This window comes from Ailuropoda melanoleuca, chromosome 16 (assembly GCF_002007445.2).
Source record: "Ailuropoda melanoleuca isolate Jingjing chromosome 16, ASM200744v2, whole genome shotgun sequence".
Classification (NCBI taxonomy): domain Eukaryota; kingdom Metazoa; phylum Chordata; class Mammalia; order Carnivora; family Ursidae; genus Ailuropoda; species Ailuropoda melanoleuca.
The window spans coordinates 83,885,081-83,910,719 of record NC_048233.1 but is presented as its reverse complement, the minus strand read 5'-3'; the positions used below and the strand labels follow the sequence as shown (position 1 = coordinate 83,910,719).

The 25,639-nt window shown below is 55.9% G+C and overlaps 5 protein-coding genes across 11 annotated transcripts; 3 read left to right on the top strand and 2 right to left on the bottom strand.

Moving 5' to 3' along the window:
- The first annotated feature begins 4,367 nt into the window (after positions 1–4,367).
- SYVN1 (synoviolin 1) lies at positions 4,368–11,686 on the top strand. 5 transcript variants are annotated; one of them, XM_019796904.2, is made up of 16 exons: positions 4,368–4,505; positions 5,509–5,657; positions 5,887–5,979; positions 6,066–6,218; positions 6,360–6,408; positions 6,841–6,944; positions 7,564–7,690; positions 7,790–7,889; positions 7,971–8,036; positions 8,126–8,242; positions 8,339–8,502; positions 8,779–8,907; positions 9,002–9,151; positions 9,229–9,415; positions 10,238–10,389; positions 10,471–10,577. In XM_019796904.2, the coding sequence occupies exons 2-16, from the start codon at positions 5,526–5,528 to the stop codon at positions 10,575–10,577; spliced, it is 1,830 nt and encodes a 609-aa protein (XP_019652463.2). In that variant the 5' UTR covers positions 4,368–4,505; positions 5,509–5,525. The 5 variants fall into 5 exon arrangements, with proteins under 5 accessions (XP_019652463.2, XP_019652462.2, XP_019652464.2 ...); XM_019796903.2 differs by having other exon boundaries at positions 4,402–4,538; XM_019796905.2 differs by lacking the exon at positions 4,368–4,505 and adding an exon at positions 4,547–4,677 and having other exon boundaries at positions 7,606–7,690; positions 10,471–11,686.
- MRPL49 (mitochondrial ribosomal protein L49) lies at positions 11,590–15,294 on the bottom strand. Its single transcript, XM_002916648.4, has 4 exons — positions 15,141–15,294; positions 14,022–14,172; positions 13,056–13,180; positions 11,590–12,933 (listed from the first exon to the last, which is right to left on the bottom strand). The coding sequence occupies exons 1-4, from the start codon at positions 15,216–15,218 to the stop codon at positions 12,787–12,789; spliced, it is 501 nt and encodes a 166-aa protein (XP_002916694.1). The 5' UTR covers positions 15,219–15,294; the 3' UTR covers positions 11,590–12,786.
- Positions 15,295–15,350: 56 nt separating this feature from the next.
- FAU (FAU ubiquitin like and ribosomal protein S30 fusion) lies at positions 15,351–16,932 on the top strand. 2 transcript variants are annotated; one of them, XM_011221586.3, is made up of 5 exons: positions 15,351–15,487; positions 15,746–15,828; positions 15,929–16,073; positions 16,508–16,563; positions 16,759–16,932. In XM_011221586.3, exons 2-5 carry the CDS (start codon positions 15,754–15,756, stop codon positions 16,882–16,884), a joined length of 402 nt encoding a protein of 133 aa, XP_011219888.2. In that variant the 5' UTR covers positions 15,351–15,487; positions 15,746–15,753; the 3' UTR covers positions 16,885–16,932.
- A 2,665-nt stretch (positions 16,933–19,597) lies between these two features.
- Positions 19,598–20,942, top strand: ZNHIT2 (zinc finger HIT-type containing 2). Its single transcript, XM_011221587.3, has one exon. It carries the CDS (start codon positions 19,700–19,702, stop codon positions 20,891–20,893), a length of 1,194 nt encoding a protein of 397 aa, XP_011219889.1. The 5' UTR covers positions 19,598–19,699; the 3' UTR covers positions 20,894–20,942.
- A 140-nt stretch (positions 20,943–21,082) lies between these two features.
- TM7SF2 (transmembrane 7 superfamily member 2) lies at positions 21,083–25,599 on the bottom strand. Of its 2 annotated transcripts, XM_002916649.4 has the most exons (10): positions 25,378–25,599; positions 24,790–24,986; positions 24,638–24,692; positions 24,090–24,284; positions 23,907–24,010; positions 22,538–22,657; positions 22,282–22,450; positions 21,974–22,054; positions 21,767–21,889; positions 21,083–21,458 (listed from the first exon to the last, which is right to left on the bottom strand). In XM_002916649.4, the coding sequence occupies exons 1-10, from the start codon at positions 25,427–25,429 to the stop codon at positions 21,298–21,300; spliced, it is 1,257 nt and encodes a 418-aa protein (XP_002916695.1). In that variant the 5' UTR covers positions 25,430–25,599; the 3' UTR covers positions 21,083–21,297. The 2 variants fall into 2 exon arrangements, with proteins under 2 accessions (XP_002916695.1, XP_019652465.1); XM_019796906.2 differs by having other exon boundaries at positions 21,316–21,889.
- Between the last annotated feature and the right edge of the window lie 40 nt (positions 25,600–25,639).

The following is a 25,639-nucleotide window of genomic DNA, read 5'->3' as shown; positions in this document are numbered from 1 at the left end:
TTCACGTGTCTGTCGGCCATCTGGATGTCTTCTTTGGAGAAATGCCTGTTACTGTTCATATCTTCTGCCCATTTTTTAATTGGGTTGTTTTTGGGGCATTGAGTTGCATAAGTTCTTTATATATTTTCGATTCTAACCCTTTACTGGATATGTCACTTGCAAATATCTTTTCCCATTCAGTAGGCTGTCTTTTAGTTTTGTTGATTGTTTCCTTTGCTCTACAGAAGCTTTTTATTTTTATATAGTCCCAACAGTTTATTTTTGCTTTTATTTCCTGTACCTCAGGAGACATATCTAGAAAAATGTTGCTGTGAATGATGTCACAAATGACTGCCTTTGCTCTCTTTTAAGATTTTTGTGGTTTCAGGACTCACATTTAGATCTTTAATCTATTTCGAGTTTATTTTTGTGTATGGTGTAAGAAAGTGGTCCAGTTTCATTCTTTTGCATGTAGCTGTTCAGTTTTCCCAACACCATTTATTGAAGAGACTTTCTTTTTCCCATTGTATACTCTTGCCTCTTCTGTTAAAGATTAATTGATGACACAATTGTGGGTTTGTTTCTCGGCTTTCTATCCTGTTCTATTGATCAATGTGTCTATTTTTTTTTTAAGATTTTATTTATTTGAGAGAGAAAGAGCACAAGCAGGGAGTAGAGGGAGAGGGAGAAGCAGCAGACTCCCACTGAACAGGGAACCTGACATGGGGCTTGATCCCAGGACCCTGGGATCATGACCTGAGCTGAAGGCAGATGCTTAACCAGCTGAGCCAGCCAGGCATCCCCGACTCTTGGTTTCAGCTCAGGTGGTGATCTCAGGGGGGTGACATCCCCAGTTTTGTACCAGTACCATATCATTTTGATTACTACAGCTTTGCAGTATAACTCAAAATCTGGAATTGTGATACCTCCCACTTTGTTTTTCTTTTTCAAAATTGTTTTGGCTATTTGGGGTCTTTTGTGGTTCCGTACAAATTTTAGGATTATTTGTTCTAGTTCTGTGATAGGGATTGAGTTATGTTTGTAGATTCCTTTGGGTAGTGTGAACATTTTAACAATATTTGTTCTTACAATCCCTGAGCATGAAATATCTTTCCACTTGAATCGTCTTCAATTTCTTTCATCAGTGTTTCATAGTTTTCAGACTACAGGTTTTTCACTTCCTTGCTTAAGTTTCTTCCTAGGTATTTTAGTATTTTTGGTCCAATTTTACATGGGATTGCTTTCTATTTTCTCTTTCTGTTGCTTCATTATTGGTGTATAGGAATGCAACAGATTTCTGTACAGTCATTTTGCATCCTTTGACCTTACTAAATTCATTTATCAGAGCTTCCCCCTACGATCAGGAACAAGATAAGGATGTCCACTCTTGCCACTTTTATTCAACATAGTACTAGAAGTCCTAGCAACAGTAATCAGATAAGAAAAAGGAATAAAAGGCATCCAAATTGGTGAGGAAGAAGTAAAATTTTCACTATTTTAAGATGACATGATACTATATATAGAAAACCCTTTAGTTTTGGTTATTTTTAATCATGCAAGTGTCTGATTTTCTTTTAAATCTGCCTTTGCAATGCATTAAACATTATTGGAATAGATGGATCTAACCATTCTCTTCCTGATGGACACGTGGGGATTTTTTTCTCTCCTATCACACCTTCCTTCCCATTTTACATGTTATTGTATCCATTATTTAAATTTTTTTAACCTCACCAATCAAATATTATTATTTGTTACCTCACTTATTAAAAATCTAATTTGTGGGGTGCCTGAAGGGCCTGGGTGGCTCAGTCAGTTAAATGTCCGACTCTTGGTTTCAGCTCAGGTCGTGATCTCAGGGGGGTGACATCAAGCCCCGTGACAGGTTCTGCACTGTGCATGGATCCTGCCTGAGATTCTTTTTCTCCCTCTCCGTCTGCCCCTCTCCATCCTGTAAAAAATCTAATTCATGATGAATTTATTTAATTTTGAAATAAATATAATGATTTGGTGAAAATACTTTTTTTTTTAAACCTTTTTTTGTATGTATGATACATCGGGGGTCCCCACAGACAGGGGATATGCCTGAAGGGCAGAGTGTGGGGAGGGGAGGTCAGGAGTGAGATGAGGGAGCAGAGGATCTTTCTGGCCACTGTGGGGACAAAAGCAGAGAGTAGAGTATAGGAAAGGTGACCAGTTGGGTGGCTGTTAAACTGGCCCAGGCATGAGAAGATGATGGTCTAGACTAAGACCAGGAGATAAAGATGGAAAAGAAAGAATGAATTCTAGAGACACTTTGGAAGTTGACTCAACAGGACCTCATCTCTTGAGTAACAGACTGTAAGAACTCCTACCTGGTTTCCGTGCTCCCACCTTCGCCCCCCCCCACTACATTCAATAACACAGGGGCTAGCCCGATCCTTTTAGACCTAAGTAGAGCACGTTACACCTCCACTCAGCTCCTCCAATGGCTCCTCAAGTCATTCAGAGTAAGAGCCAAAGTCCTTGTCATGGCTAACGCCTTCTGGTTCTGCCTCCTCCTCCTGCTTACCCTTTTGCTGTTTCCACTCCAGCCACACTCGCCTCCTCCCAGCAAACCAGGACAGGTCAACTCTTAACCAGCTGCGACTCTTTACCCAGAAATCCCTTTGGCTCATGCCCCTTCCTCCTTCAAGTCTTTGTTCGGCTTCTCACTGATCCTGCAATCTGCTTCAAGCACCCTACCACACTCCTGATCCCTTTTATTCTGCTCTTTTTTGCCGGCAGCGCTTAGCACTACTCATTACCTCCCAACATAGTAGAGATTCACTTATATATACTGTTTATCACCCATCACATCCACCAGGGTAAAACTTCACAAAGGCAGAGATCATTATTTTGTCTATCTAAGTTCCTACAACAGGCTGCATCCGACACACATTTGTAGACAACTGAATAAATGATTTAATTACCAGTTTGGGAGTGGGGACAGATGGAGAGGGATGGGTGAACAAGACATCCCGGTGTCTGAAGCCAGGGTAGGGGTGGAAGACTAAGAACACCGAAACGTTTTAAAAGCAGGAGATATTCCAGCTGCAGAGCGGACCTGGAAGCCATCAGCACATGATGAGGGTATGGAATCCACAGGAGCAGAGGGCATTATGCAGAGAAAACAAACAGGAGACAACATGGACACCAACATCTAGGATAGACGGGAAAGAGAGGAAAGGGGTTAAATGCACAGCCAGAAAGAAAAGCAGAGGCCTGTGGGATCACAGAAGCTCAGGGAGGAGACTTTTTAAAAGAGGAGAGAGGTCGGTTGAGTCAGGCAAGAACTGAAAGCTGACCACTGGATGAAGTCACTAGAAAGTAACACATGGCCTTGTCGGGGAGCCAACACTGTGACAGGTTACAGGCTAAACTGCTCAGGTCACTTCAGGAGGCCGTGAAGGTGGCTGAGGCCAACAGGATGGGACTTTAGAGTCCGACAGACCCGAGGCCAATCCTAGAACAGATCTTGTAAAATCTCTGAACCTCAATTGTCCCACATACAAAATGAGCACAGCACCTCCTAGCCCATACACGTCAGTGATTGGATTGCTACATGACAGAGGAAAATGTAAGACACAATTTGGGCATATTGGCTTCATTCTGTCAAGGAACAGACTGGCTTGGCTGCGACTGAGGCACAAACTGAAATACTGGGCAGCCCGAGACCAGTGGTAGCTGCGATTGTGGCCCAGTAGTGGACTATACAAGGAGGGCAAGGCTGTAGGCACAGGGAAGCTGAAGTCAATCCCTTTGCATAGAACACTATCCCAAGATTAGCCGGTATTAAATATCTGCCTTCTTAGCCCTAGAAACACCAGCCTGCGCCTCCCTTTCGTGGCGCAGCAAACGTTCCCCCTGGGCAGACACAGATCACCCGCCCACGGATTGCAGAGCCCCCCCACCCCCGCCGCCGCCGGCTGTCCGCCCACTGAGGTTGGACCTAGACCTAGGCAACGCTGCCTTTAGTGCCTAGCAACCGCTCACCTGCTTTTCTCTTTCCATAGGACCGCAAATTTCTTTCCTTTTTCTTATTGGTCCGCGTAACTCTATCTCGGCCAATGAGTAGCAGCCACGGGGACCCAACATACTCCCACACAATTTGGGGGTGATCATGGAGAAGCAAATTTTTCTTTTCTGAATCTAGTTCTCCAGGAAAGCATCTCAATTGTCAAATTGTTGTGAAATCTTCTGGAATGAGACTCTAAAACATTTTATTTCTATTAAGCCCAGAACGTCCGTCCTTTGCATGCTCTCCCCTCCAAGTGGTACGGCCCGCACAAAGCCCCACCTTCCTCCCCGCCTCGAGAGCCTGAGTCCTCCGCTGGGTTGAGTCCACTCGGAGACGGAGGCGATACCATCCGGGACTCATAAACGGGGGGACTCCAACCACCCGCCGGGCTGCCCTATTCCGCTCCGACCGCCTGTCGCATCTCTTGCTCCGGCCTCGGGCACGAAGCCTCGATCCGGTGGTGGGACCACCGCTCCCGGCACCACGGAGGGTGAGCGGTGAGGCCAAAGGAAGGGTGCACTTGGTACGATCCGCACTGTTCCCCACCGGAAGTGAGGTGTCTCACCCCCGAAGTTCCGGCTCGCAGGGGGTGGGGAGTGTTGTTAACCGGAGCCGCCTCCGCAGTCGCGGGGATCGAGCGGGCTCGCGGCGCTGGGCTCCTGGTGAGTCGGCCGGGGTCGGGCCCGGGTTGTGGTTTGGAGTCGGGACCTGGGCCCTCCCCTGGAGGGCTCCGGGGACGGCGCTCCCCTTCAGTCCCGCTCGCGGCTTGTCAGCTGGCCGTAGACCTCCGGCGTCCGCGCGGCCGCTGTCCAGAGGCTGGGCCCCGCCTGCGACGCTCGCAGCTCCTGGCGATCACAGGTGCGGCGGCGCCCCGGGTCCCTCTCCGTGCCGCGCTGCGACCCGGCGATATGCTGATTCCCCGCTGCCCCCGAGTGAACACTGCCCCGGGGGTTGGTGGACGCCAGGGTTCCAGGCTGACGTTCCCCGCCCGCTCCCGCGAGGCGCGCGTCGCAGCTGCGCGCCCTGGCCGAGCTGTCATCGGCGCTGTCGCCTGCCCGGCTGCGCCCCCCAGCGCCTGGCTTCTCCCAGTCCAGGCGGCACGTTCTTGCTTCTGGAGGTTTCTGCGTTTGCATCCTCCCCATCATCTTCACTTTAGAGGCCGTGGTAGCGGTTCCCCCTCCTCCAGCACGTTCGCTTCTCCTCGAGCCTCCCTAGAGGCGGCGGCTTGGCAGGCGGCGTGGAAACCCCTAGATTTGAAACAAGACGGACCTAGGCTCCAGGCCTTGCGTCAGTGGGCTCGTAACCCCTTTGAGCCTCCATTTTCTTATTTGTAAAATTGGGGGAGCGTATGCTGTTCTTGACGTCATGACTGTGAGGGTGAGGTGAGGCGGGGGTTTTTTCCCTCCTATTCGGTGACACTGCATGTCGGGCACTGTGCTGGGTTTGCACGGCGTGCGCCCCGCACAGGTCATTCCTTCCCTGCCCCCTCGCAGGTCTCCAGGCCAGGGCGATGTTCCGCACCGCAGTGATGATGGCGGCCAGCCTGGCGCTGACCGGGGCCGTGGTGGCTCATGCCTACTACCTCAAGCACCAGTTCTACCCCACTGTGGTGTACTTGACCAAGTCCAGCCCCAGCATGGCAGTGAGTTCTGGGCTCAGGGTGGGGGGGACTCCCTGGGAGGGGAGGAGGAGTCCGCTTGAGGCAGGGGCGGAGCTAGAGGTCAGGTAAGTGGGAGAGACGCGAAGTAGCCCACTAGCTGCTTGACTTTGAATTAACTGGGGATGGGGACATGGGGAGGTTCCCGAATGACGAGCCCCAGACATAGCAGAGCAGAAAGTGACCTCAAACCATAGCCTCTTCTCACTCCTAGGTCCTTTACATCCAGGCCTTTGTCCTTGTCTTTCTCTTGGGCAAAGTGATGGGCAAGGTGTTCTTTGGACAGCTGAGGGCAGCAGAGATGGAGGTAAGAGTTCATGACTCCAGAAGTGAGGGGCAGGGAGCTGGGCAAGCAGAATGTCTTGGGTTCCTCATTCCTTGTCCACCCCCCAGCACCTTCTGGAACGTTCCTGGTATGCTGTCACTGAGACTTGTCTGGCCTTCACCGTCTTTCGGGACGACTTCAGCCCCCGCTTTGTTGCACTCTTCACTCTCCTTCTCTTCCTCAAGTGTTTTCACTGGCTGGCTGAGGACCGTGTGGATTTTGTGAGTTGGGTCAGGGGGTTCTCTGAAGCAGATGGGAGCCAGGGAGTGGCTTGGTGGGTAGGCTTGCGCAGTGAAGGCTGGGTTGGGGATGTGGGGTGAGCCCCGGCCTTCCTGATGGGCCCCCTTTCTGCTCTGCCTCAGATGGAACGCAGCCCCAATATCTCCTGGCTCTTTCACTGCCGCATTATCTGTGAGTGAGATCCATGGGAGGGGAGAGGAGGGAGCTGGAGGGAGAAGAGGCACCGTGGACGATTGGAACGTGACAAGTCACTAACCATGGTCCTGTACCCCAGAGCACAGGCATCCCCCTCAACCCACAGCTGTACAGGAAAGATAAATTGGGAAGTTAATTTGCATCATCTCTGCCCTGTTCCACTCCAGGGCTTCTCAGCTGCCCAGCCCCTTAGCTCTTGGCCTCCTCACCTGGAGCTCGGGCCGCTCTAATACCCTCCTAGGCAAAACTGGAGTTCCCAGGGGGGCTGGGGTCAATGGAGTGTGCCACCTGACTAGATGGCTAGGGCCATGGTGGGCTTGAGGGTGTGAGGGAGGGGTCTTAAAGCAGGAAGTGGCTGTTGGGCCCTGGGCTGACCCCACCAACCCCCCATTTGGGGGGTCCCCACAGCCCTTATGTTCCTCCTGGGTATCCTGGACTTCCTCTTTGTCAGCCATGCCTATCACAGCATCCTGACCCGTGGGGCTTCGGTGCAGCTGGTGTTTGGCTTTGAGGTAAAACTGGCTTGGGAGGTTGGGAGGACAAGCCTGAGGTGGCACCGAATGTGCCCTGAATAAGCCAACAAACCCTTACTGAGCGCCTGTTCTGGGGCCAGGCCTGTGCGGGCCACCAAGGAGCAGCCATCAGTCAGTGTCAGCTCCCGCCCTCCACACGCGGACACCTAGGAGCAGGGGAAGCACAGAGAGGCACGTGTGGGGGAGCAGCCCTGACCTGGCGCTCAGGGAGGGCCTCCTGCACATGGACCCCTGGGGGAGCTGGCCTTTGACAGCGGGAAGGAATTAGCTTGATGGACAACTGGGGAGGTGTGTCCGGTGCTAACAGTTCCCATTGGCCGAGTGCTCGCTTGTATGCTAGACCCTGCACTGAGCACTTGACCTGCATCTTTTCATCGGCAAAGCCATGTCGTTAACAAAGGGACGGTTAATTCTGTCATTTGGCAGACAGGCTGGTAGGGCTGGAGAGGTCTGGGGAGTGGATGAGCTGGGAGGACGCAGGCGTGGCGGAGCCCGGGCTGGTCTCACGGTGCCCCGCTCCACAGACGCCCAGGCTCCGGCAGTGTGACCGCAGCCTGGGGGAGCTGTGTGCTCATGCCCCCGCGCCCCCCCCCCCCAGTACGCCATCCTGATGACCATGGTGCTTACCATCTTTATCAAGTATGTTCTGCACTCCGTGGACCTCCAGAGCGAGAACCCCTGGGACAACAAGGCCGTGTACATGCTGTACACGGAGCTGTTTACAGGTGAGAAGAGCCCGGGCCTCCCCTGACCCGGACCAGCGTCCCCGGCCCCGCCCCCCAGGCCCTGTGACTGCTGTTCTCTGCACCTCCCCTTGCCCCCAGGCTTCATCAAGGTTCTGCTGTACATGGCTTTCATGACCATCATGATCAAGGTGCACACCTTCCCTCTCTTTGCCATCCGGCCTATGTACCTGGCCATGAGGTAAGCCCGGCCCGTCCTGCCCCTGCCCCGGCCCTTATTCTCACTGCCCTCACCCAACTTTCACCGACACTGGCCTTTCAGGCAGTTCAAGAAGGCTGTGACAGACGCCATCATGTCTCGCCGAGCCATCCGCAACATGAACACACTGTGAGTGGCCCACCTGCGCTCCTGAGCTCTGCCCCGGGCTCCCCCGAGACACCTCTGGTCTTGACCTGTCCTTGGCCTGTCCTAACTAGGTATCCGGATGCCACCCCGGAGGAACTCCAGGCAATGGACAATGTCTGCATCATCTGCCGAGAAGAGATGGTGACTGGTGCCAAGAGACTGCCCTGCAACCACATTTTCCACACCAGGTGGGAGGGGCCCCGGGGAGCCTGACACCAGGGGGGAGGCTCTGGAAGGCAGGCCCCCAGGGACCTGCTAGCCATCGCCCGGTGTTGACCCCACAGCTGCCTGCGTTCCTGGTTCCAGCGGCAGCAGACCTGCCCTACGTGCCGTATGGATGTCCTCCGGGCATCACTGCCGACCCAGTCACCACCGCCCCCGGAACCTGCGGATCAGGGGCCCCCGCAGGCCGCTCACCCCCCACCACTCCTGCCGCAGCCCCCCAACTGTGAGTGGCCCCCTCATTTGGCCATCCGACACACCCTGTAGAGTACTTGCCCCGAACTGCGTATGGGAAACACTGAGGCGAATCAGACTCCCTGTCTTCTAGAAGCTCAGTCTGGGCGGGGAAGCGGGTCGTGGTCATGTGTCCTATCGTGCTGAGCTTCGAGAGGCCGTTGGGAGCAGGGACAGAGTTCCTAAGGGCCAGTCCCTCCTGTGTGATCTGCGTCTGTCTCACTCCCGACCATTTCTCACTGCCCCGTGCTCTGTGCTCTCTTTGCAGTCCCCCAGGGCCTCCTGCCTCCCTTTCCTCCAGGCATGTTCCCGCTGTGGCCCCCCATGGCCCCCTTCCCACCTGTTCCACCTCCCCCCAGCTCAGGAGAGGCTGTGGCCCCTCCATCCACCAGTGCAGGTGAGTGTCTTTTGGGGACTGTGACAGCCAAGGGGTGGGAGGAATGGAAGCGGGGGCCTCTTACCGCTCCCCAACTTCCTGTTCTTACCCTCAGCGGCCCTTCCTCGGCCCAGTGGAGCCGCCACCACCACAGCGGCCCCCGCTGCCTCGGCCCCTGGCTCCGCCCCCGCCCCGGAGGCCGGCCCCGGCCCAGGCTTCCCCTTCCCTCCTCCCTGGATGGGCATGCCCCTGCCTCCGCCGTTCGGTAAGCGGAGCCGCGCTCGGGGCTGATGGGCAGGGTCGGGGGTGTCAGGCCCAGGCTGAGTCTCTGCCTCTCTCCAGCCTTCCCCCCGATGCCCGTGCCCCCCGCGGGCTTTGCCGGGCTGACCCCGGAGGAGCTGCGGGCTCTGGAAGGCCACGAGCGGCAGCACCTGGAGGCACGGCTGCAGAGCCTGCGCAACATCCACACGCTGCTGGACGCCGCCATGCTGCAGATCAACCAGTACCTCACCGTGCTCGCCTCCCTGGGGTACGTGTGCGCCCCCCGGGGTACGTGCGCGCGCCCGGGCCCCGCGGAAGGCTCCCGGCCGGGGTTCTTGGTCCCTTACCTGCCGGCCTGTGACGCCTGTTGATTCAGGCCGGCCTGTCCGTAGACACATCAGGATCTCCAGGTTCTCGAGGCCTCTGTCTCTTGCTGCCGGAGGCCTGCCTGGGTCTCAGGAGGACTGACGTTTATGAGAGCTGATTTCCGATCTTGTTCCTTTATGTTTTCCTAAAATCAGATTAGTCCTCGCTCTCAGGGCTTTAGTTCATCATGTCTTCCCTTCTCAGATATGGTGACCCTGTGCCTGGGAACCACTGTCCCTGATCTGAGTCAGCAAATAAAGTCACCCAGAGCCAGCCTAGCCTAAGTTCAAGTGCTGGTCCCCCCACTCACTTGCTTGGTGAGCACTGTCACCTTATTTGAATAGAAGAGTTCTAAGTCCTGTCCACAGGTCACATGCACAGAGTGCCTGGCACATAGCAGTGACTGCACAGCTTGGAGGGGAGCTGGAGTCTGAGATTTGAGTGTGGTTTTGGTCAGTGGAAAGTCTCTGGGCGCCCCTTGAGGAGTCTGGCACCCCACTAGACACTGCGGTTCACTCTGAAGAGTGAACAAGGCCAACGGTTGTCGCCAGCGAGTGCTTTATGGCCCATCTGTAGCAGGGGCTCACCTGTGTCCACTGCTAACTCGGGCTCCAGATGGACGTCAGTGGTGACGCTGCCTTGCAAGACTTCCAAGGGGCAGAAGAACTGCCCAACTACGCTAGGATGTCAAGGCCTCACCTGCCTCTTCTTCTCGTCTTCCTAGGCCCCCTCGGCCTGCCACCTCTGTCAGCCCCACTGAGGAGACGGCCCCTGCAGTTGTCACCACTGCCTCCCCCACCAGCATCTCCAGCTCCGAGGCCACCACCCCATCCCCTGGAGCCTCCCCACCAGCCCCTGAGCCTGAAAAGCCTCCAGGTAGTCTCGGTCAGCCTGGGGGTGGGAGGCGGGAACGGGGAAGGAGCTTCTCTCGGTCCCACTTCGGAACTCTGTCCCCAGCTCCTGAGTCGGTGGGCACAGAGGAGCTGCCTGAGGACGGGGAGCCCGACGCAGCGGAGCTCCGCCGCCGCCGCCTGCAGAAGTTGGAGTCCCCGATTGCCCACTGACACTACCCCAGTCCTACCCCTGCCTCCACTCTCTTGAGCAGCCCTTGCTGTAACACGTCCTGCCACCAAGTGCCCGCTCCCTCCCTCTGTGCACCAGGGAGTAATGACCCCCAGCTCCGAGACAAAGGAGGTGGTATCCCCTAGGCCAAGTGGAAAGATGCCTGAGGCCCCAGTTGACTCCAGCCCTTCCAGTCCTGGGCAGCCATGGGGATCTTGGGTCAGTTCCAGCCTTTTTCTCCCACCTTCAGCCTGTTCTGCTGGGGCCGTGAACGCAGGAAGGCACAGTCTCTGAGAAGCCCTCTATCCCCTCACCCCTCTCTGGGAGAAGGGGCAGTCCCTCCAGGCCCCACTTGTGTGTGTGTGAAGTCGCTTCAGTGCTGAACAGTATTAGCTCCCCGATCCCATGTGTGAACTTAAGGGGCTGGAGGCAGGCCAGGAACTTGCTCCCTGGGCCACCCACCAAGACTGGTACTGCTGTCCCTTTTCTAACCTAAACTCCCTAGAAGCCCTTTGTGATGGTGGCTGTGTCACTCATGCCCTGTGGTGTTTCCGTGTCTTATTGGCAACTGCACAGCCCAGGGAAAGGGGGGCTTGGGGGTGGAGGAGCAGGGGGGCAGCACTGAGGTGCCCCGCCCCTCCCCCCAGGCCACTATCTCCCTGCGGTTTGTCACGTGGGACCGTTCCTGGTCTCACCCAGCAACCACTGCCCAGCCTCCCGCCAAGCTGAGGGCTCGTGTGTCTGCTCCTGAACCACTGCACACAGTCCGTGGAAGCCACTTCTCGACTTCCAGAACTTCTCTGGGGTTTAGAAGTATTGGAACTACTTTCTTGCTGTTGTCTTTTGGCTTAAAATGGTCTTTGAACTTGAATGCTTGACCCTAGGAAAGAGAAGCAGGAGTGTCACGCTCCTGGTCTTTCCAGTTTAGAAAAGGCACTGGGCCAGGCAGGGACCACAGGAGGCCCGCCTGCCCGTCTTTTTTTCCCTCGGTTCTGTGTTACAAGAGTTGCTGGAGACAGTTTCAGATGATTATTTAATTTGTAAATATTGTACAAATTTTAATAGCTTAAATTGTATATACAGCCAATAAAGACTCGCATTAACGACTGCTGGAGCTGGAGTCACGGGATCCACGTGCCAAGCTGCTCTTTCTTACTCAGGCTGCCGACTTCAGAGTCCCCAGGGGTGTGGGTTTCTTTAGACAAGTCATTAAACTTATGATGAAGAGATCTCCATTTTGCATATGAAGAAACTGAGTCCCAGAGAGGTTAAGTTCCCTGCCTTAGGTCAGAGGACAAGTAGGGGAGCCAGGCTTCGAACCTTGTCCCTAACCAGCTGGAGGGTGGGATAAGGGTAGGAACTCAGGCCTCTGACCTTTGTAACTCCCAAGGATGGGGCAAGCGGGACGGTTCATTGGCTGGGGATGGCAGGGGCAAAAGGCCAGCATCTTTCTTCCTGCAGAGCCCCTGTCCAGCCCTGATACCAGGCCAGCAAGCCAGGAAGGCAGGCTCGCTCTGTTGGGCGCTCCTGAGCACCCCCTTGTGGAGAAACCAGCTCAAGCTAATCGCTTAACTTCTCGGAGCTAAAAATGCGGTCAGGCCCAACTCCTCCTCTAGAATGGAGCCGAGGTGACGGGACCTTCTACTTCTCCACGGGTAAAAGGAATGAGCCCAGGGGCTGACATGAGCCCTCTATGCCTGTGCCCAGCACTGCGCTTGGAACTGAAGACCTCCGGGACCCACGCCTGAGTCCTCTGTGTTCCCCATAGCCTCCACCAAACCAGGTCTGGCCTGGAGCAAGGGCTTGAGAATGTCTGCAGTGGTGAGGGTCCGAGGGGGCCAAGGAAGAAATGTACTCAGTGGGCTTGCCCTGTGCTCCCCTCCCCTAAAATGGATTGGGCTATTACTTTCACCAGTCAACAACCTCCAGAATTTGAACAGCTGGGCCCAATGAGCTCCCACGAAGGCAGGGTCTCCACTGTCGGATAGCCCTCCCTCACTGCTAGCACCTGTGGAGAGGGTCCCGTTCCCCCTTAATGTGAGCGAGGCCTGCTCTGAAGCCCTTTAGCCCTGACTCTGCCCTGCCCAAGCTCTTAGCCCTGACATTTAGACCTCCCGTCCTAGTTGCTCCAACAGCCACCTCCCTCCTCCTGAGACCCCCCTGGACTCCAGTCTGTGGCGGATGCTGTCATGCAGGCTGCTCAGCTGGGCCTCAGAAGCCCTTCTCCAGGAGCCAGGCTTTGAGCTGCTGGTCAAAGTAGCCCTTGACCCGCAGGGTACCTGTCACCTCATTGACCTGGGTGACAGGTGTCTTCCCCAACAGTGGACTCAGAAAATCTTCCACATCCTTCTGCAGGGCCTGGGGAGGGAGGTGGGGTAAGATGACAAATCAAGCCTGGTCAGACCACCCCCTCCAGTAGACTCCCATCCCTTCAGCCCTGAAAGGGTCAGTATCAGCCCCTGACCCATGCCCTCACTTACCCAGATGTCCCCCTCCACCTTTCGGATCACAGTCATCTGGCGGTTGCCATGTGTGATGTCCTTGTAGACGGGGATGTTGTGCATTCGAGAGCGCCGCACAAAGTAGGGCAAGTTGGGTGGGGGGTCTGTTATACGGAAGAACGGTGAGAAGCCAATCTCCCTAGGCTTTATGCCACCTTAGCTGATGCCCTTCCCCTCAGTCTGCAGACAATCAGTGCACCCAATGGTAAAGCCACCTCTAGATTTCAGATCAGAAGACCTGCTCTTTCCCGAAATCTAAGCCAGGACCAGTTGGCTTGCCCTGGTAACCTCACAGGCCCAGCACAGGGCCTGGCAGCAGAAGGTGCTCAGGGAGAAATGAAGTTAGGACCATGCCTCCCTAGATCTTTAGGTCCCCATCTGAGGCCAATCCTTGCACTTCTCCCCTGAATCAGGGAGGCTACTATCAATCACTGGCGCGAAGAAATGGGGATTTACAGCACTGAACACCTACCTACCACATGCCGGGCTCTGTGCTAAGTGCTTTATGTACTGAGCAGATAATCTCCATTGTGCTAAAAATCGAGGATGGGAGAAGCTAAATGACTAACTCATGATCACACTGTCAATGAATAGCAGAGCCAAATTTGAACCCAGAACTGCCCAACTCCCAAGCTGTGTTCTCAATTATGGTACAAGGCCTACTGGAGTGGGAGTGGGAGTCCCACTCTTAGCTCTTCTCTCTATGCTTCACTTTTCCTGAATGGGAAGATGTCATCCCGCCAGTGTGGCTGGATGGGTACTAGTAAAACAGGGCTGCATTCCCAGGCCCTCCCTTGAACATGAGACAGATGCTAAGCCCTGAGAGACCTCCACACAAGTCCCAAACCCACTGGGGAATCTAGAGCCTCAGCTGGTGAGGTAGACCACTAGGGAGAGGAAGGTGTCCCCCTGTAAACCTCAAGCCATCCCCATCGCCCAGCTCACCTCTGGGTGGCTGCCAACCACTGGGAGTGGGATAGTGTTCGTGCTTTGGGGGCTTTGGGATGCCGGTAGGGGGTAACAGGTGCTCCACAAACTGGTATTCGTCCACAGACTCCACAAAGCTGGGGTAATCAGGAGGCCCCTGGGTCTGGCTCTGAGGCCCAAAACAAAAACAACCATTGCTCCCATCAGCCCACCCACTACACACCCACCCAACAAATAAGAGGCAGAACTTAAGTTAAAAAAGGAAACACTACAGGTGCAAAGAATGGCATAAATAAAAGCCTGGAGATAGAAAAGCCCCAGACTTCAGTTTGCCAGGGTGGAGGCGAGTCTGGAAAATAAAATAAGTCGCCTCTCTTGGAACGCCTGTGGGACTCAAAAGTCAAAGTCAATTTACTGTCTGACCGACATAGCATTTTTCAGTATTTTAAAGTTTCCTCTAAGTATTCTATTGAAATAGTCTAGTTCTGGATTAGGCACTTTCAGCAATCGTGATAATCCCACTCACAATCATCCGATATGACCCTCGCTTACCTGGAGCATTTTGGCATTATGAGGCACTGCCAGGCACTGGACTAAATGTATTAGGGGCACTGACTGTTTTGACTTAATTCTTACAATGACACAAGTTAGGTATTTTACTACCCCCTTTTTCCATCTAGGAACAATTAAGACATTAATAAAAAATCTACCTAAGGTAATTCTCCGCAATCTGTCCTCCCATCCTCCAGCCTGAAGATCCTCCTTGGACACTTCTCCCAATAGATGCCCTGGAGTCCTGACAGGCCCCGGGGTTACGAGAAGAGGGAAGCAGAATGAAGTGGCCCGTGTAACATAAGAACTCTAGGTTCCCGTTAGTGTCGCCAATGACCTAGGGCCGACCCCTACCCTGTGGAACGGCATCCCTTTTAAAAACAAATTAGCAGGAGTCGACGTGCAGCCCTTCCCAGTTCTGACTAACCCAAGTTGTCCACCAATCAGGTTCTAAGCCCCACACAGCCAGGCGCACTGCAGGCCCTGTACCTTGCCTCTACCTTGTATGTGAGCTCCAGGGTTACAGGAATAACAGCGAGACTCAACGTAGCCCTCCTCCCCCACCTCCAGGCTCAGCATTCTCACCAGCCGCCGTAGCCCGCAGCCCGGCTGGACGCCAGTTCTCCACCCTCTCAGCACAGCCCAGAACATGGCCGCAGCCATCTTGAACTGCTCCCGTACACTGGCCGTCTGCGCGCGCAGCCGGCCAGGTCCCACCCCTTTCTGGGCGCGCCCCCGGGACCAAAAGAACGCCTGCGCAAAGCGTAAAGAGGTGGAGCTAGGGCTGCCGTGGGCGGTACAAAAGCCAAAGGCTCTAGCGGTCGCTCAGCAGTGACGTGGCACGCAGCAGGCGGTGAGGACGTGCGCGGCCTTGCTCCTTCCTCTTTCTCGACTCCATCTTCGCGGTACCGGCTGCGGTGTCCGCGGTTCAGGTAAGATTCGGGCCACCGCTGGATCTGGAAGCCTAATAGCAGGTTGGCCGCGAAGTCAGAGGGCGCGGGAAAAAAAGAGGGAGAGGGTGTGTTCTGAGGGCCAGCTTCCGGTCCCAGCCGACCTCCCTGGCAGGCCTGGCCTTACCCACGTGAGATCTCGCGACCACCTATATCCCAGCGAGATCGGTGCCAACGCTGCCTTCCCCCGACCCCCTCTCTCCCAGAGCATTCTTTATTTACGAGCCTTTCTTTCTTCAGTCGCCGACATGCAGCTCTTTGTCCGCGCCCAGGAGTTACACACCCTCGAGGTGACCGGCCAGGAGACGGTCGCCCAGATCAAGGTAAGGCTGCGTGGTGCTTCCTGGGCGCCGTCCTCTGGTGTTCTTCATTCTCCACCCCCTCCCGCGGGAACGCTGATGAGTCTTATTTTTCCTCCCGTAGGCTCATGTATCCTTGCTGGAGGGCATCGCTCCAGAAGATCAGGTCGTGCTCCTGGCAGGCACGCCCCTGGAGGATGAGGCTACCCTAGGTCAGTGTGGAGTGGAGGCTCTGACCACTCTGGAAGTAGCCGGCCGCATGCTTGGAGGTGAGTTGGGGAGCGTTGTACTGTGAAATGTTGGTAAGCTCATAATGAGTATGGGGTGTGGAGTTCAGTGTCTTAACCCCAGGGTGGTTCTTCCTGTTCACCTTCCTCATGAAGAGAGGTCCGTGGGATACTGAGCCAGAACCTAGTTCTGTTTCAGTTACTTACCAGCCCCTTGATTGCTCGCTAAAATCAAGCCAGACTAGATTCCCCAAGGTGCTTTTCAGTTCTTGTTTAAAGTCCAGCGGGAAAATCCTGAAGTGAAATCCTGGAATGTACTGTACTAAACACTCTTGGTCAGAGGTCATATCTTTGCAACTTTGTTCTTGTTCCGTGTTGGTCCCTGTTTATCTTTAAAGGCTTGAGTTGAGGGAGAAAGGATTCTGCTGGGTGGGGCCTTCTGGCTCTCCTAACTACCTGCCTCCTTCCCACCACAGGTAAAGTCCATGGTTCCCTGGCCCGTGCTGGGAAAGTAAGAGGGCAGACTCCCAAGGTAGGTGAGAGTATTAGTGGTGGTGTTTAGACTTTGGGTTTTTGTTTTTTTGTGTGCGGGCTTTGTTTTGTTTGTTTTAAAGCTAAGCCAGGACCTTTGTCTTTCCTCTGTTTGTCTTCTCCCTTCCTGGAGTTAAGACTGAGGGAAGACATGGAAGAGGTTAACCAAGGTCTGATCATCCCTTCCTTTTCCCAGGTGGCTAAACAGGAAAAAAAGAAGAAGAAGACAGGCCGAGCCAAGCGACGGATGCAGTACAACCGGCGCTTTGTCAACGTTGTGCCCACTTTTGGCAAGAAGAAGGGTCCCAATGCCAACTCTTAAGTCCGTTGTAATCCTGGCTCTCCCCAATAAAGCCACTTAGTTCATTCATCTCGTTGCTTCATCTTCATGTGCAGGGCCTCAGGGAGATACACGGCTTCTAGGGCTGGTGGTGTGTTTATTAGAACAGAGGCCTGGTTCTGGTGTCTTGGCACTGTCAGGTTGGAAGAGGCAGGGGCCCTCAGCTGGGTTGGGGAAGGAGTGGTAAACTACAAGAAAAGGCTTACCATGAAAACTGGTAACCCCAGATGGCAGCTCTTCTGGTGGAGAGTTGAGGAAATTTCCCAATCCAAATAACTTGATAATTCTCCCAAATCCCTTTTTGTTCTTGTTCTTTTGTTTTTTGTTTTGGATGATTGGAGAGAACAAGAGAGGGGCAGAGAAAGAGAATGTTCGAGCAGGAGCCCCCCCACTGAGCATGGGGTTCCACACAGGGCTCCCATCTCGGGATCTGAACTGAAACCAAGAGTCAGACCTTTAACTGAATAAGCCACCCAGGCACACCCGTTCTTGTTCTTTAAAGAGAAGCTAGGAATCCTCTGGGAGGACTATGGAGGCATCAGTAGAGAAGTTTGAGTAGAAGATCTATCAGGGAAGGCCAGTCTGATCTTTCCTGAACTTGGGACAGGCCTTAGTGGCATCCAAGGCAGGGGTCTAGTATGTCCCTACTTTGGAAAGTATGGGGTGACCCTAGTGGGTGGAGGTCAGCAGTGCCAGCCCTGAAAGAATTCACCTGAGGCAGAACAGACGAGATGGAAGTTTATTGAGTACACTGCAAGGGAGCAGCGGGCAGGACAGCAGAGGAGAGACTCTGCCAGGAGTGGGGGGGCTGTAGTTAAGGGGGAGGAGGTAGGGGAATGTGTGGGACTTTACTTTTTTTAGTACCCGTGCCTGGTTGTAAGCAGCCCATTGGGCAGCGAGGGCTTATGGCTGTTTGCGGTCGGTCGCCTTGGTGGACCTGTTTGCATTCGGCCGGGTGGTCGCTGTGGGCCCTTCTACCTTACTTGGGCTTCCATTGCCCAAGCCTGTGGCCTAAAAGCAGTCTCTACAGGAAGCATTGCCTGATTACATTGGCACTGTGGTGACCTTGTTTGTACCTCCGCCTGGCTAGCTAGCTTCATTAACCCAATCGCAGCTGAGGATGGTGGTTTGGTTGAGTGTTCCTGGGAGTGGAATTCTTTGGTACTGATTCAAGGTTCCCCTAGCAACGTGGGTACCCATTTGTTCTGTGAAGATTTTTGAATCAGCTGGTTCTTGGAATATAGTATAACATGAGGTGAAGACCTTGGATCTAGACTTGGACTACCTTAAGTTTGAATCTTTGCTTCATTTATTTTCTGACTGTCCAACCTTAAAATTACTTAATTTCTGCCATCATGTCTTGAGAGTTGCTGTGAAGAATAAACAAAGGATGTGAAGGTCTTAGATCAGCACCGCTCACATAGTAAGTGCAAGCACATAGGCTATTTTTATCTCTAGTAATCTTTAGAAACGCCCTTCTAGGCGTTTTGATTCTTGTGGGTTAAGTGAGGAAACCAGTTAGTTAACAAGTGTTAAGAGCCTCAAAGTAAGCAGGGTGTTGTAATGAAAGAGGGCTGGTTGGGGGTGGACAGACATAATATCCTAGGGAAGGTCTCTAAAGATGGGATGTGTGAGGCCTGAAACCCATCAACTGGATGATGAGAGAGGTGCAGCCCAGAGAACTGTGTGCAGAGCTGTGTGGTTTTGTCAGACATGGACAGAAGTTCGGGTTTGAGTCCCAAGTGCAATGGAGGGTCACCAAGTACAGGGAAGGGTTTAAGCAAGGGCCTGATGTGATCTGACTTGTGATCCAATACTTTCTCTGGCTGATTTTTCTGGGTGGCTGGCAAGAAAGTTAAGGAACCAGTTAAGGGACTAGTAGCTGAGGCCAGTAATGGGGGTGAAGAAAACGAGCAGACTTAAAGTTCATCAAATCCTCCCAGATCTTGATAGGGAAATAGATGATGCATGTGGAGATAAATACAAGGTATTGTGAAGGCAGAACTTACTGGGGGTTGGTAAAAGAACCAGAACTCACTTTCGTGGGTGCCATGGATCGAGTCCTCAGGGCTTTTGACCTGGTTTGTGTGGATTATCACCCCCACTCTACCACAAACTTAGCTCCATTAGGACAGCAAGGACCCCATCTCTTTGCTGCTTGATGTGTTTTTGGCACCTAGTATGGATTCTGCACTTTAACGTTGTATGAACCATAGATTGGGGAGGGGGGGAACAAACAGGAGCTCAGGTATCTGTTGCTTTCTTCTCAAGAGGGGAAATGCCTCCAACACACACACACACACATACACAGGCTAGGCCAAGTAGTCCATCTTCACCTTTTTTTCTACACTCCCCTTTGTTTGTCTGTGTCCCCTAGTAGAATGGCTGCCCTTCCAGCACAGGGATGCACCTCATCCCCCTTGGGCTTGGAGCAATTAGGGGCCTAGAGTAGGTGCTTCGCAAAGATCGATGTCCGCCCGGGCCCTTTATCTTACTAAAAAGGGAACCACTAGGGGGCAAGCTGGTACCATCGGAGCACCGGCCTGGTGCGCTCGCCCTCCCTCCCTCACCGCGCAGGGCGGGGCCTGTGTGTCCCGACCGCTCCTGCGCCTGCTCAAACGCTATTTGACAGAGGGGTGGGGCTTGGCTTCCGAGTGTAGGCGGAAGTTCCCGAGAGTCCTCGGGGTTTTGACTACGCTCCGTCGGCCTCGCAAGGCGCCGGAAGTAACCGATTAGCACCGGAAGTTGGCCAGCGTGGGCTGTGAGCGTTCGCAAGTGGCGCGGGGCGCCAGTTGCCATGGAGCCGGCCGGGCCCTGTGGTTTTTGCCCGGCCGGGGAGGCCCAGCCCGCGCGCTACACCTGTCCTCGCTGTAACGTACCCTACTGCTCGCTGCGCTGCTACCGGGCGCATGGCAGCTGCGCCGAAGACTTCTACCGGGACCAGGTGCTAGGAGAGCTCCGCGGCCGCAGCGCCTCGCCCAGCCGCCTGGCCAGCGCCCTACAGCGGCTGCGTGAGCAACGCGAGACCGAGGACGACCCCGAGGACGCAGGCCGCGAGCCTGGCCCGGCGCCAGGTGGCCTCACCAGGCTCTGGGAGCTGCTGGCCCCGGCCGAGAAGGCGGCCTTCGAGCAGCTGCTGAGCCGTGGCGAGGGCGGGCGGCTGCTGCCCCCGTGGCGGCCGTGGTGGTGGGGCCGCGGGGCCGGGCCGCGGCTTCTGGAGGAGGTGGATGATGCTGCGGGCCGTGACCCTGCCGAGCTGGAACCCACCCCCGCGAGGACGCCACCGGAACCCGTGAAGGAGGCCGCCGCCGAGCCGTTCCTCGAAGATGCTCCCGAGGCCTGCGCGCCCACCGTGCCCACCCGGATCCCCACGCTGGCCAGCCTGAGCCGCAGCCCAGCCTCGCCGCTCGTGCGCTTCCAGCTGCCCAACGTGCTGTTCGCCTACGCGCACTCTCTTGCCTTGTATCACGGCGGCGACGATGCGCTGCTCTCCGACTTCTGTGCCACGCTGCTCGGCGTTTCCGGAGCCCTGGGTGCGCAGCAGGTCTTCGCCTCTGCCGAGGAAGCCCTGCAGGCCGCAGCCCAGGTGCTCGAAGCAGGCGAGCATCCGCCTGGGCCTCTGGGCACACGGGGTGCCATGCGCGAAGCCGCTCGCATCCTGATGGGCAAAGGCCCGACCGACCAGAAAGGCTACACGCTGGCAGCCCTGGGGCACTTGGCACAGACCCTGGGCCGGGCCCGGAAGCAAGCTGTGGCCACGGAAGAGCGAGATCGCCTCTACCGGGCGCGGAAGAAGTGCCAGTTTCTATTGGCTTGGACCAATGAAAATGAGATGGCCCTCACACCCCTGGCCCTGGACTGTGCCAGGGCCCATCGAGCCCATGCTGTGGCGTCCGACGAGGTGGCAGCCCTCACCGGGGAGTTGGAGCGGCTTTGGGGAGGCCCTCTGCCACCTGCTCCAAGAATTCTCATCGAGGAACTCCCTGGCTGAACTGGGATCTCTCTGTCATTAATAAAGCTGTGACTGGTCTGCCCTGTCAGCAGTGCCTGCTTCTGAGGAACAGCTGTTGTCCCCCCCACCCCCAGACTCGGGCCCACAAGCCACCTCTCAGCTTGTCCTGGATCAGAGCTGACCCAGCCAGTTTGTAAACACCCTGGCCCCAGAAAGGGAGCGAAGTGGTACCACGGGTTCCAGACATTTATCCCAGGAGGAAGGGCAGCCCCTCCACTCCCATTTTTGGGCACTAGCTGCCTTTCTCCTTGCTCCAGAGCACCTCTCGGAGGCTGTTGGTCCCTGCTCGTTAGAGCTCAGAGCAGGGTGGGGCCCAGGCTCCTGGCTGGCTGCGCCAACAGGTGGGTGGGCACGTGCCCCGGTCTGGGGTGAGTGGAGCCGCTTCAGTAGACGTAGGGCAGGATTCGGTAAGGCACGCGCCGGCAGTACTCGTGCCAGGCCAGGCCGTACTTGCGCAGGCACTGCTGCTCGTCCCGGGCCTCGCGGTGCACCAGCAGTGCCGTGAAGTAAAGGACGTAGAAATAGGGCAGCAGGTGAGACACTCCTGCGGGGAAGTGGAGGCTGTGACCGCCCAGCAGGCCCCCAGTTCACAAAGGTTGCCACTTCCGATGGCTCACAGGGACATCGGGGCTCTGGTGGAAGGTCCAGGTCTGCCGCAAAGCGCTGGCTCAGCTCTGATGGAGGTCTGCCCCCAGCCACTCACCGAGTCCGTTCCCAGCTTCCTGACTGCCCCCTCCACTAGGGTGCATCCCCGTTCTCCATTCCACACCCAGACTGGGCACCCTGTGGTCACCACCTCGTCCCTCACACGCGTCACGTGGCCTCCGTCCTGTGCCCTCCCAACCCACTCACCACAGGGCAAGGACCAGGCCAGAGCCATGATGAGGTCTCCAAGGTAGTTGGGATGGCGGACCATACCCCACCAGCCAGACACCAGCAGCTGCCGCCCCGTGGCTGTGGGGATGGTCTCAAGGCCTGGGGAAAGACAGAATGGGATGGGGACCTGGAGGAAGCCCAGCTGCACCCCTTCACTCATGGCACCCTAGAAACCCAGCTCACCAGCCACTCTGGGGTCAGAAGGATTCTTCCGGAAGGTGTTCTTCTGGGAATTGGCTCCTCGGAAGATGTAGTAACCAACAGCTAGGGGAAAGCACGAGCAAGTGGTCAGGGTTGAGGTTTAGAGCCTTTTACCTGACCCTGACCATCCACCCACAGCCCAGTTGGCCTGGAGGCCTAGGACCCAGTCCTTCCCCCACCCCCCAGGCCCCACCCCTGTGTTAGAGGAGCGCCTGAGGCTTAGGACCTCCCCAGTGCTGAAGAAACAGAACACAAGGAATGAAAGCAGGAGGAGCCCCCTCCTAACTGACCATTGATGAGGCAGATGACTGAGGCCATGGGCAGCCCCAGGGGCTGCGGGTGGTGGAGCAGGAACTGCGCCTGCAGGCTGTAAGTGAAGGGTACCCAGGCTAGGTCCCCAAAGGCCAGCATGAAGCCAAAGCCGTCGTGTGTGATGTCCATGGTGGTGAGAACAGCCTCCTGCAGGGATGGGACCCAGACATACCGGCTTAGTCCCCGTGAGGTCCTCAAATGCCCTCCCTGCCTCTTCCCACAGTCCAGCCTCACCTCATGCCAGAGGGCATCACCCACATAGAGTAGCTGGAAGCCATTGACCAGCCACATGGCCAGGGAGGGACTCCCCCGAAGTTCCGCTTCCTGCATCAGCAAGGCCAGGTTGATGAGGACCTGGGGTTGTGGAAGAGGGAGGACACGGCAGTCTGTCCCCAGCCGGCCACCACGGAGGTGGCAGCACCTAGGTGGGGCAGTGGCCAGCCTTTCCCCTTATCTCTCTCGGCTCTCAGTCACTAAGTCCTCGGCCTTTTGCTGAATGGATCCAGCCCCTGTACCCCGGGGCAAAGCCTGCCACAGGTGCTTCTGGAGATGCTCCCTGCCTGTGGGCTCTTACCATGTCGCGAAATGTTCCTTTGGGGAGAGCAAGATAGAAAGCCACTGGACATTTCAGGCTTGAGGATTAAAACAGACCTGGTTTTACATCTCCGCTTTGCCACTTGGGCAAGTTGCATACCCTCTTCAGGGTAAGTGCTTACCCTCTTCTACCGCCTCCCCCGCCCGCCTTTCCCCCACCCCCTGTGGAAAATAGATAATCATGGACCTGCTTCACGGAGCTGCGGACTCATTGACATAATGCATGGACAGCACAAAGCAGGATGTGTCTGGCACATAGGAAATACTCATGAGTAAACCCGTTCTGGTAGCACTGGGTTTGGTGCTGTCATTAGCGTTACCACTTCTCATCCTCACAACCTTCGCAGGCAGTTCTGACTTTATCCCATTTCACACACGGGGAAATCACCTTGGAGGCCAGGGTGCAGATCCATGGTGGCCCCTTGGCCTCCTCTCCCTTCTAGTTTCCAGGGGGACATGAGGGACCTTGCCCAAGAGACCCTTTGGGAAATCATGATCACCGTCCAGGATGGGTGATTATAACCCCAAACCACAGCTGGCATGTCCTCAAGGCCACTAGTGATGGACAGCTTGCTACGCCCAATGCTCCGTCTTCAGTTCTGCACCGCTAGGACCAGCAGGCAGCCTAGCATCAGCCTCTCCCGTCCTCAAAATAGATTTTGAGCTTGATTTATTTCAAGTCGCACCTGCTTCCCTAACTCCCTCCATGCTGCTTCTCCCTAGCATGCAGCACGCCTGCCATGCCACATATATTTCACTTATGTTTTGTCTGTCTTTCCCAATAGAATGTAGGCTCCATGAGGACAGAGATTGTTTTTTTCTTTCCTGCAATTTTTTTTCTCCTTTGTCTCCTTATACCTAGAGTAGTGCCCAGGGCGCTCAACAAATATTTGTGGGATGAATGATTAATGGTTTGCATCTGCGCAATAGCGGCCCTGCCCTGTCCTGCCCAAGCACTGCTTACCCATCCCACCCCACCTCCTGGCCCGCATAGCCATGCCCAGCATACCCAGCCGATGAGGCCAGGCCGTAGTTCACAGAAATATTTGAAGTCGAAGGACCAGATGCGCGGGTTGAGCTCCCGTCCCAGGAAGAAGTCATAGATGGGATTGCCTGCAGAATAACGGAGGCTGAAGATGCAAGCCAGCACCCCCATCTGCTTCCGTCTGCACCCTACTGGGACCCCTCTCACCTGAGTTCCCCCCAGGTGCCAGGGCCGAGGCAGGGGCCACCAGAGCCTTCAGATAGAGAAGGAGGCTGAAGATGAAGGCGGTGAGGGTGGCCGCGAAGGCCAAGGGCAGGAGCATTTCCGGGAGCGCCCCCAGAGGCAGCCCAGCCGACACAGCCAAGCCCACCAACAGAGCTGTCAGCACCAGGGCCTGGAAGCCTGAACCACAGTACACAATGAGTCCTGGGGGCTGAGCCCCTACACCTCTGCCCTTCCCCTTCACTCCGCCCCCCAACAACACACAGACACAGTCCAAAGCCCAGGTAGGTCAATGACCCTGCCCTTGGGTTTCAGTGGGTCACCCGAACCACTGCTCATAGTATAAGAGCAAATGCTGCGGGTGGGGGTAGAGGAACAAGGGTCGTGGAGAGGGACAATGAGGCTACCCGGGACGCAGAGCGTAAAATAGGCGTCTAATGGAGCTTGGGGGTGGGGGCTAATCTCCACTGGGCCTAGAGCTCCACCCCCGCTGGCGCAACTCTAGCGCAAGGACCCCCCCAGCGTCCAAGCACCGTTAATGGGGTAGCGCAGGCGATTCTTGTCCTTCAATTCCTGTCCCTCGGCCACCTGCGGGCACAAAGCAGCTCTGATAAGGGGTGAGAGTGTCTTCTCTCCCGCGGAGCCCCCTCCCTCCGCCCGCCTCCCCCGCGAGCCGCGTCCACACCTTGCGAGCCGGCAATAGGTAGAGAGCCGCCTGAAGGCCGAGCCAGGTGAGCCACAGCAGCAGCGTCTGAGGGCTCCACAGCACTTCGGGTCCGGGCAGGTAGGGGGGTGGGCCCAGGAGGCGCGCGGGGCCCGAGTGGGCCACCAGGAGCAGGTGGAACATGGTGGCAGGAAGCAGCAGCATCAGCGCCGCGGCGCCTGGGGACGGGGGGCGATGGCGTCGGGCGTCCTCTCCGCAACTGCCCTCCGAGCCGCCCCCCCAGGTGCCTGTCGTCTCTGGGCCCCCTCAGCATTCCCACCGCCCTCTTCCATATCCCGTTGTCAGCCCTCAGCCCCTTCCCTGACTTCCATCTTGGGCCCCACCCCTCGCTCCCCCCCAAAGATCCTGCTCCTGCTCTCGAATCCTCCACTCCACAAATCCGGTGCGCAGCCCCCTCCCCAGATAGTCCCCCGGACCCCCAGATCCCTCTGCCTCTGGAGACCCTTCAAAGCCTTGCATTCTCAGATCCTGCTCCTCTGCGACCCCCGCCCCCGCCGTTCTCCCCGCCCTCGCGGAGCCTGATCCCAGATTCCACCCCCGCCCCATTACCCAGGGGTCCCCCGAATTCCAGCGGAGCCCGGGAGCCCTGAGGAGAGGCCATGGTCTCCGCTCCACCGGCGGGGAGGGTGAGGGTACACAAGAGTCCGTCAGAGAAACCCAGGCCACCTCATCCCCCAGGCCATGAGCTTGGAGACGCGGAGGATCAGCCAGCTGCACAGGCACCTGCTTGCTCCCTGAGCTCGACTACCGCTCAAGTCCCGAGGTCTTTAAGTGGACCCACCCCCGGCCCATCCTGGGCCCAGCCATCCAG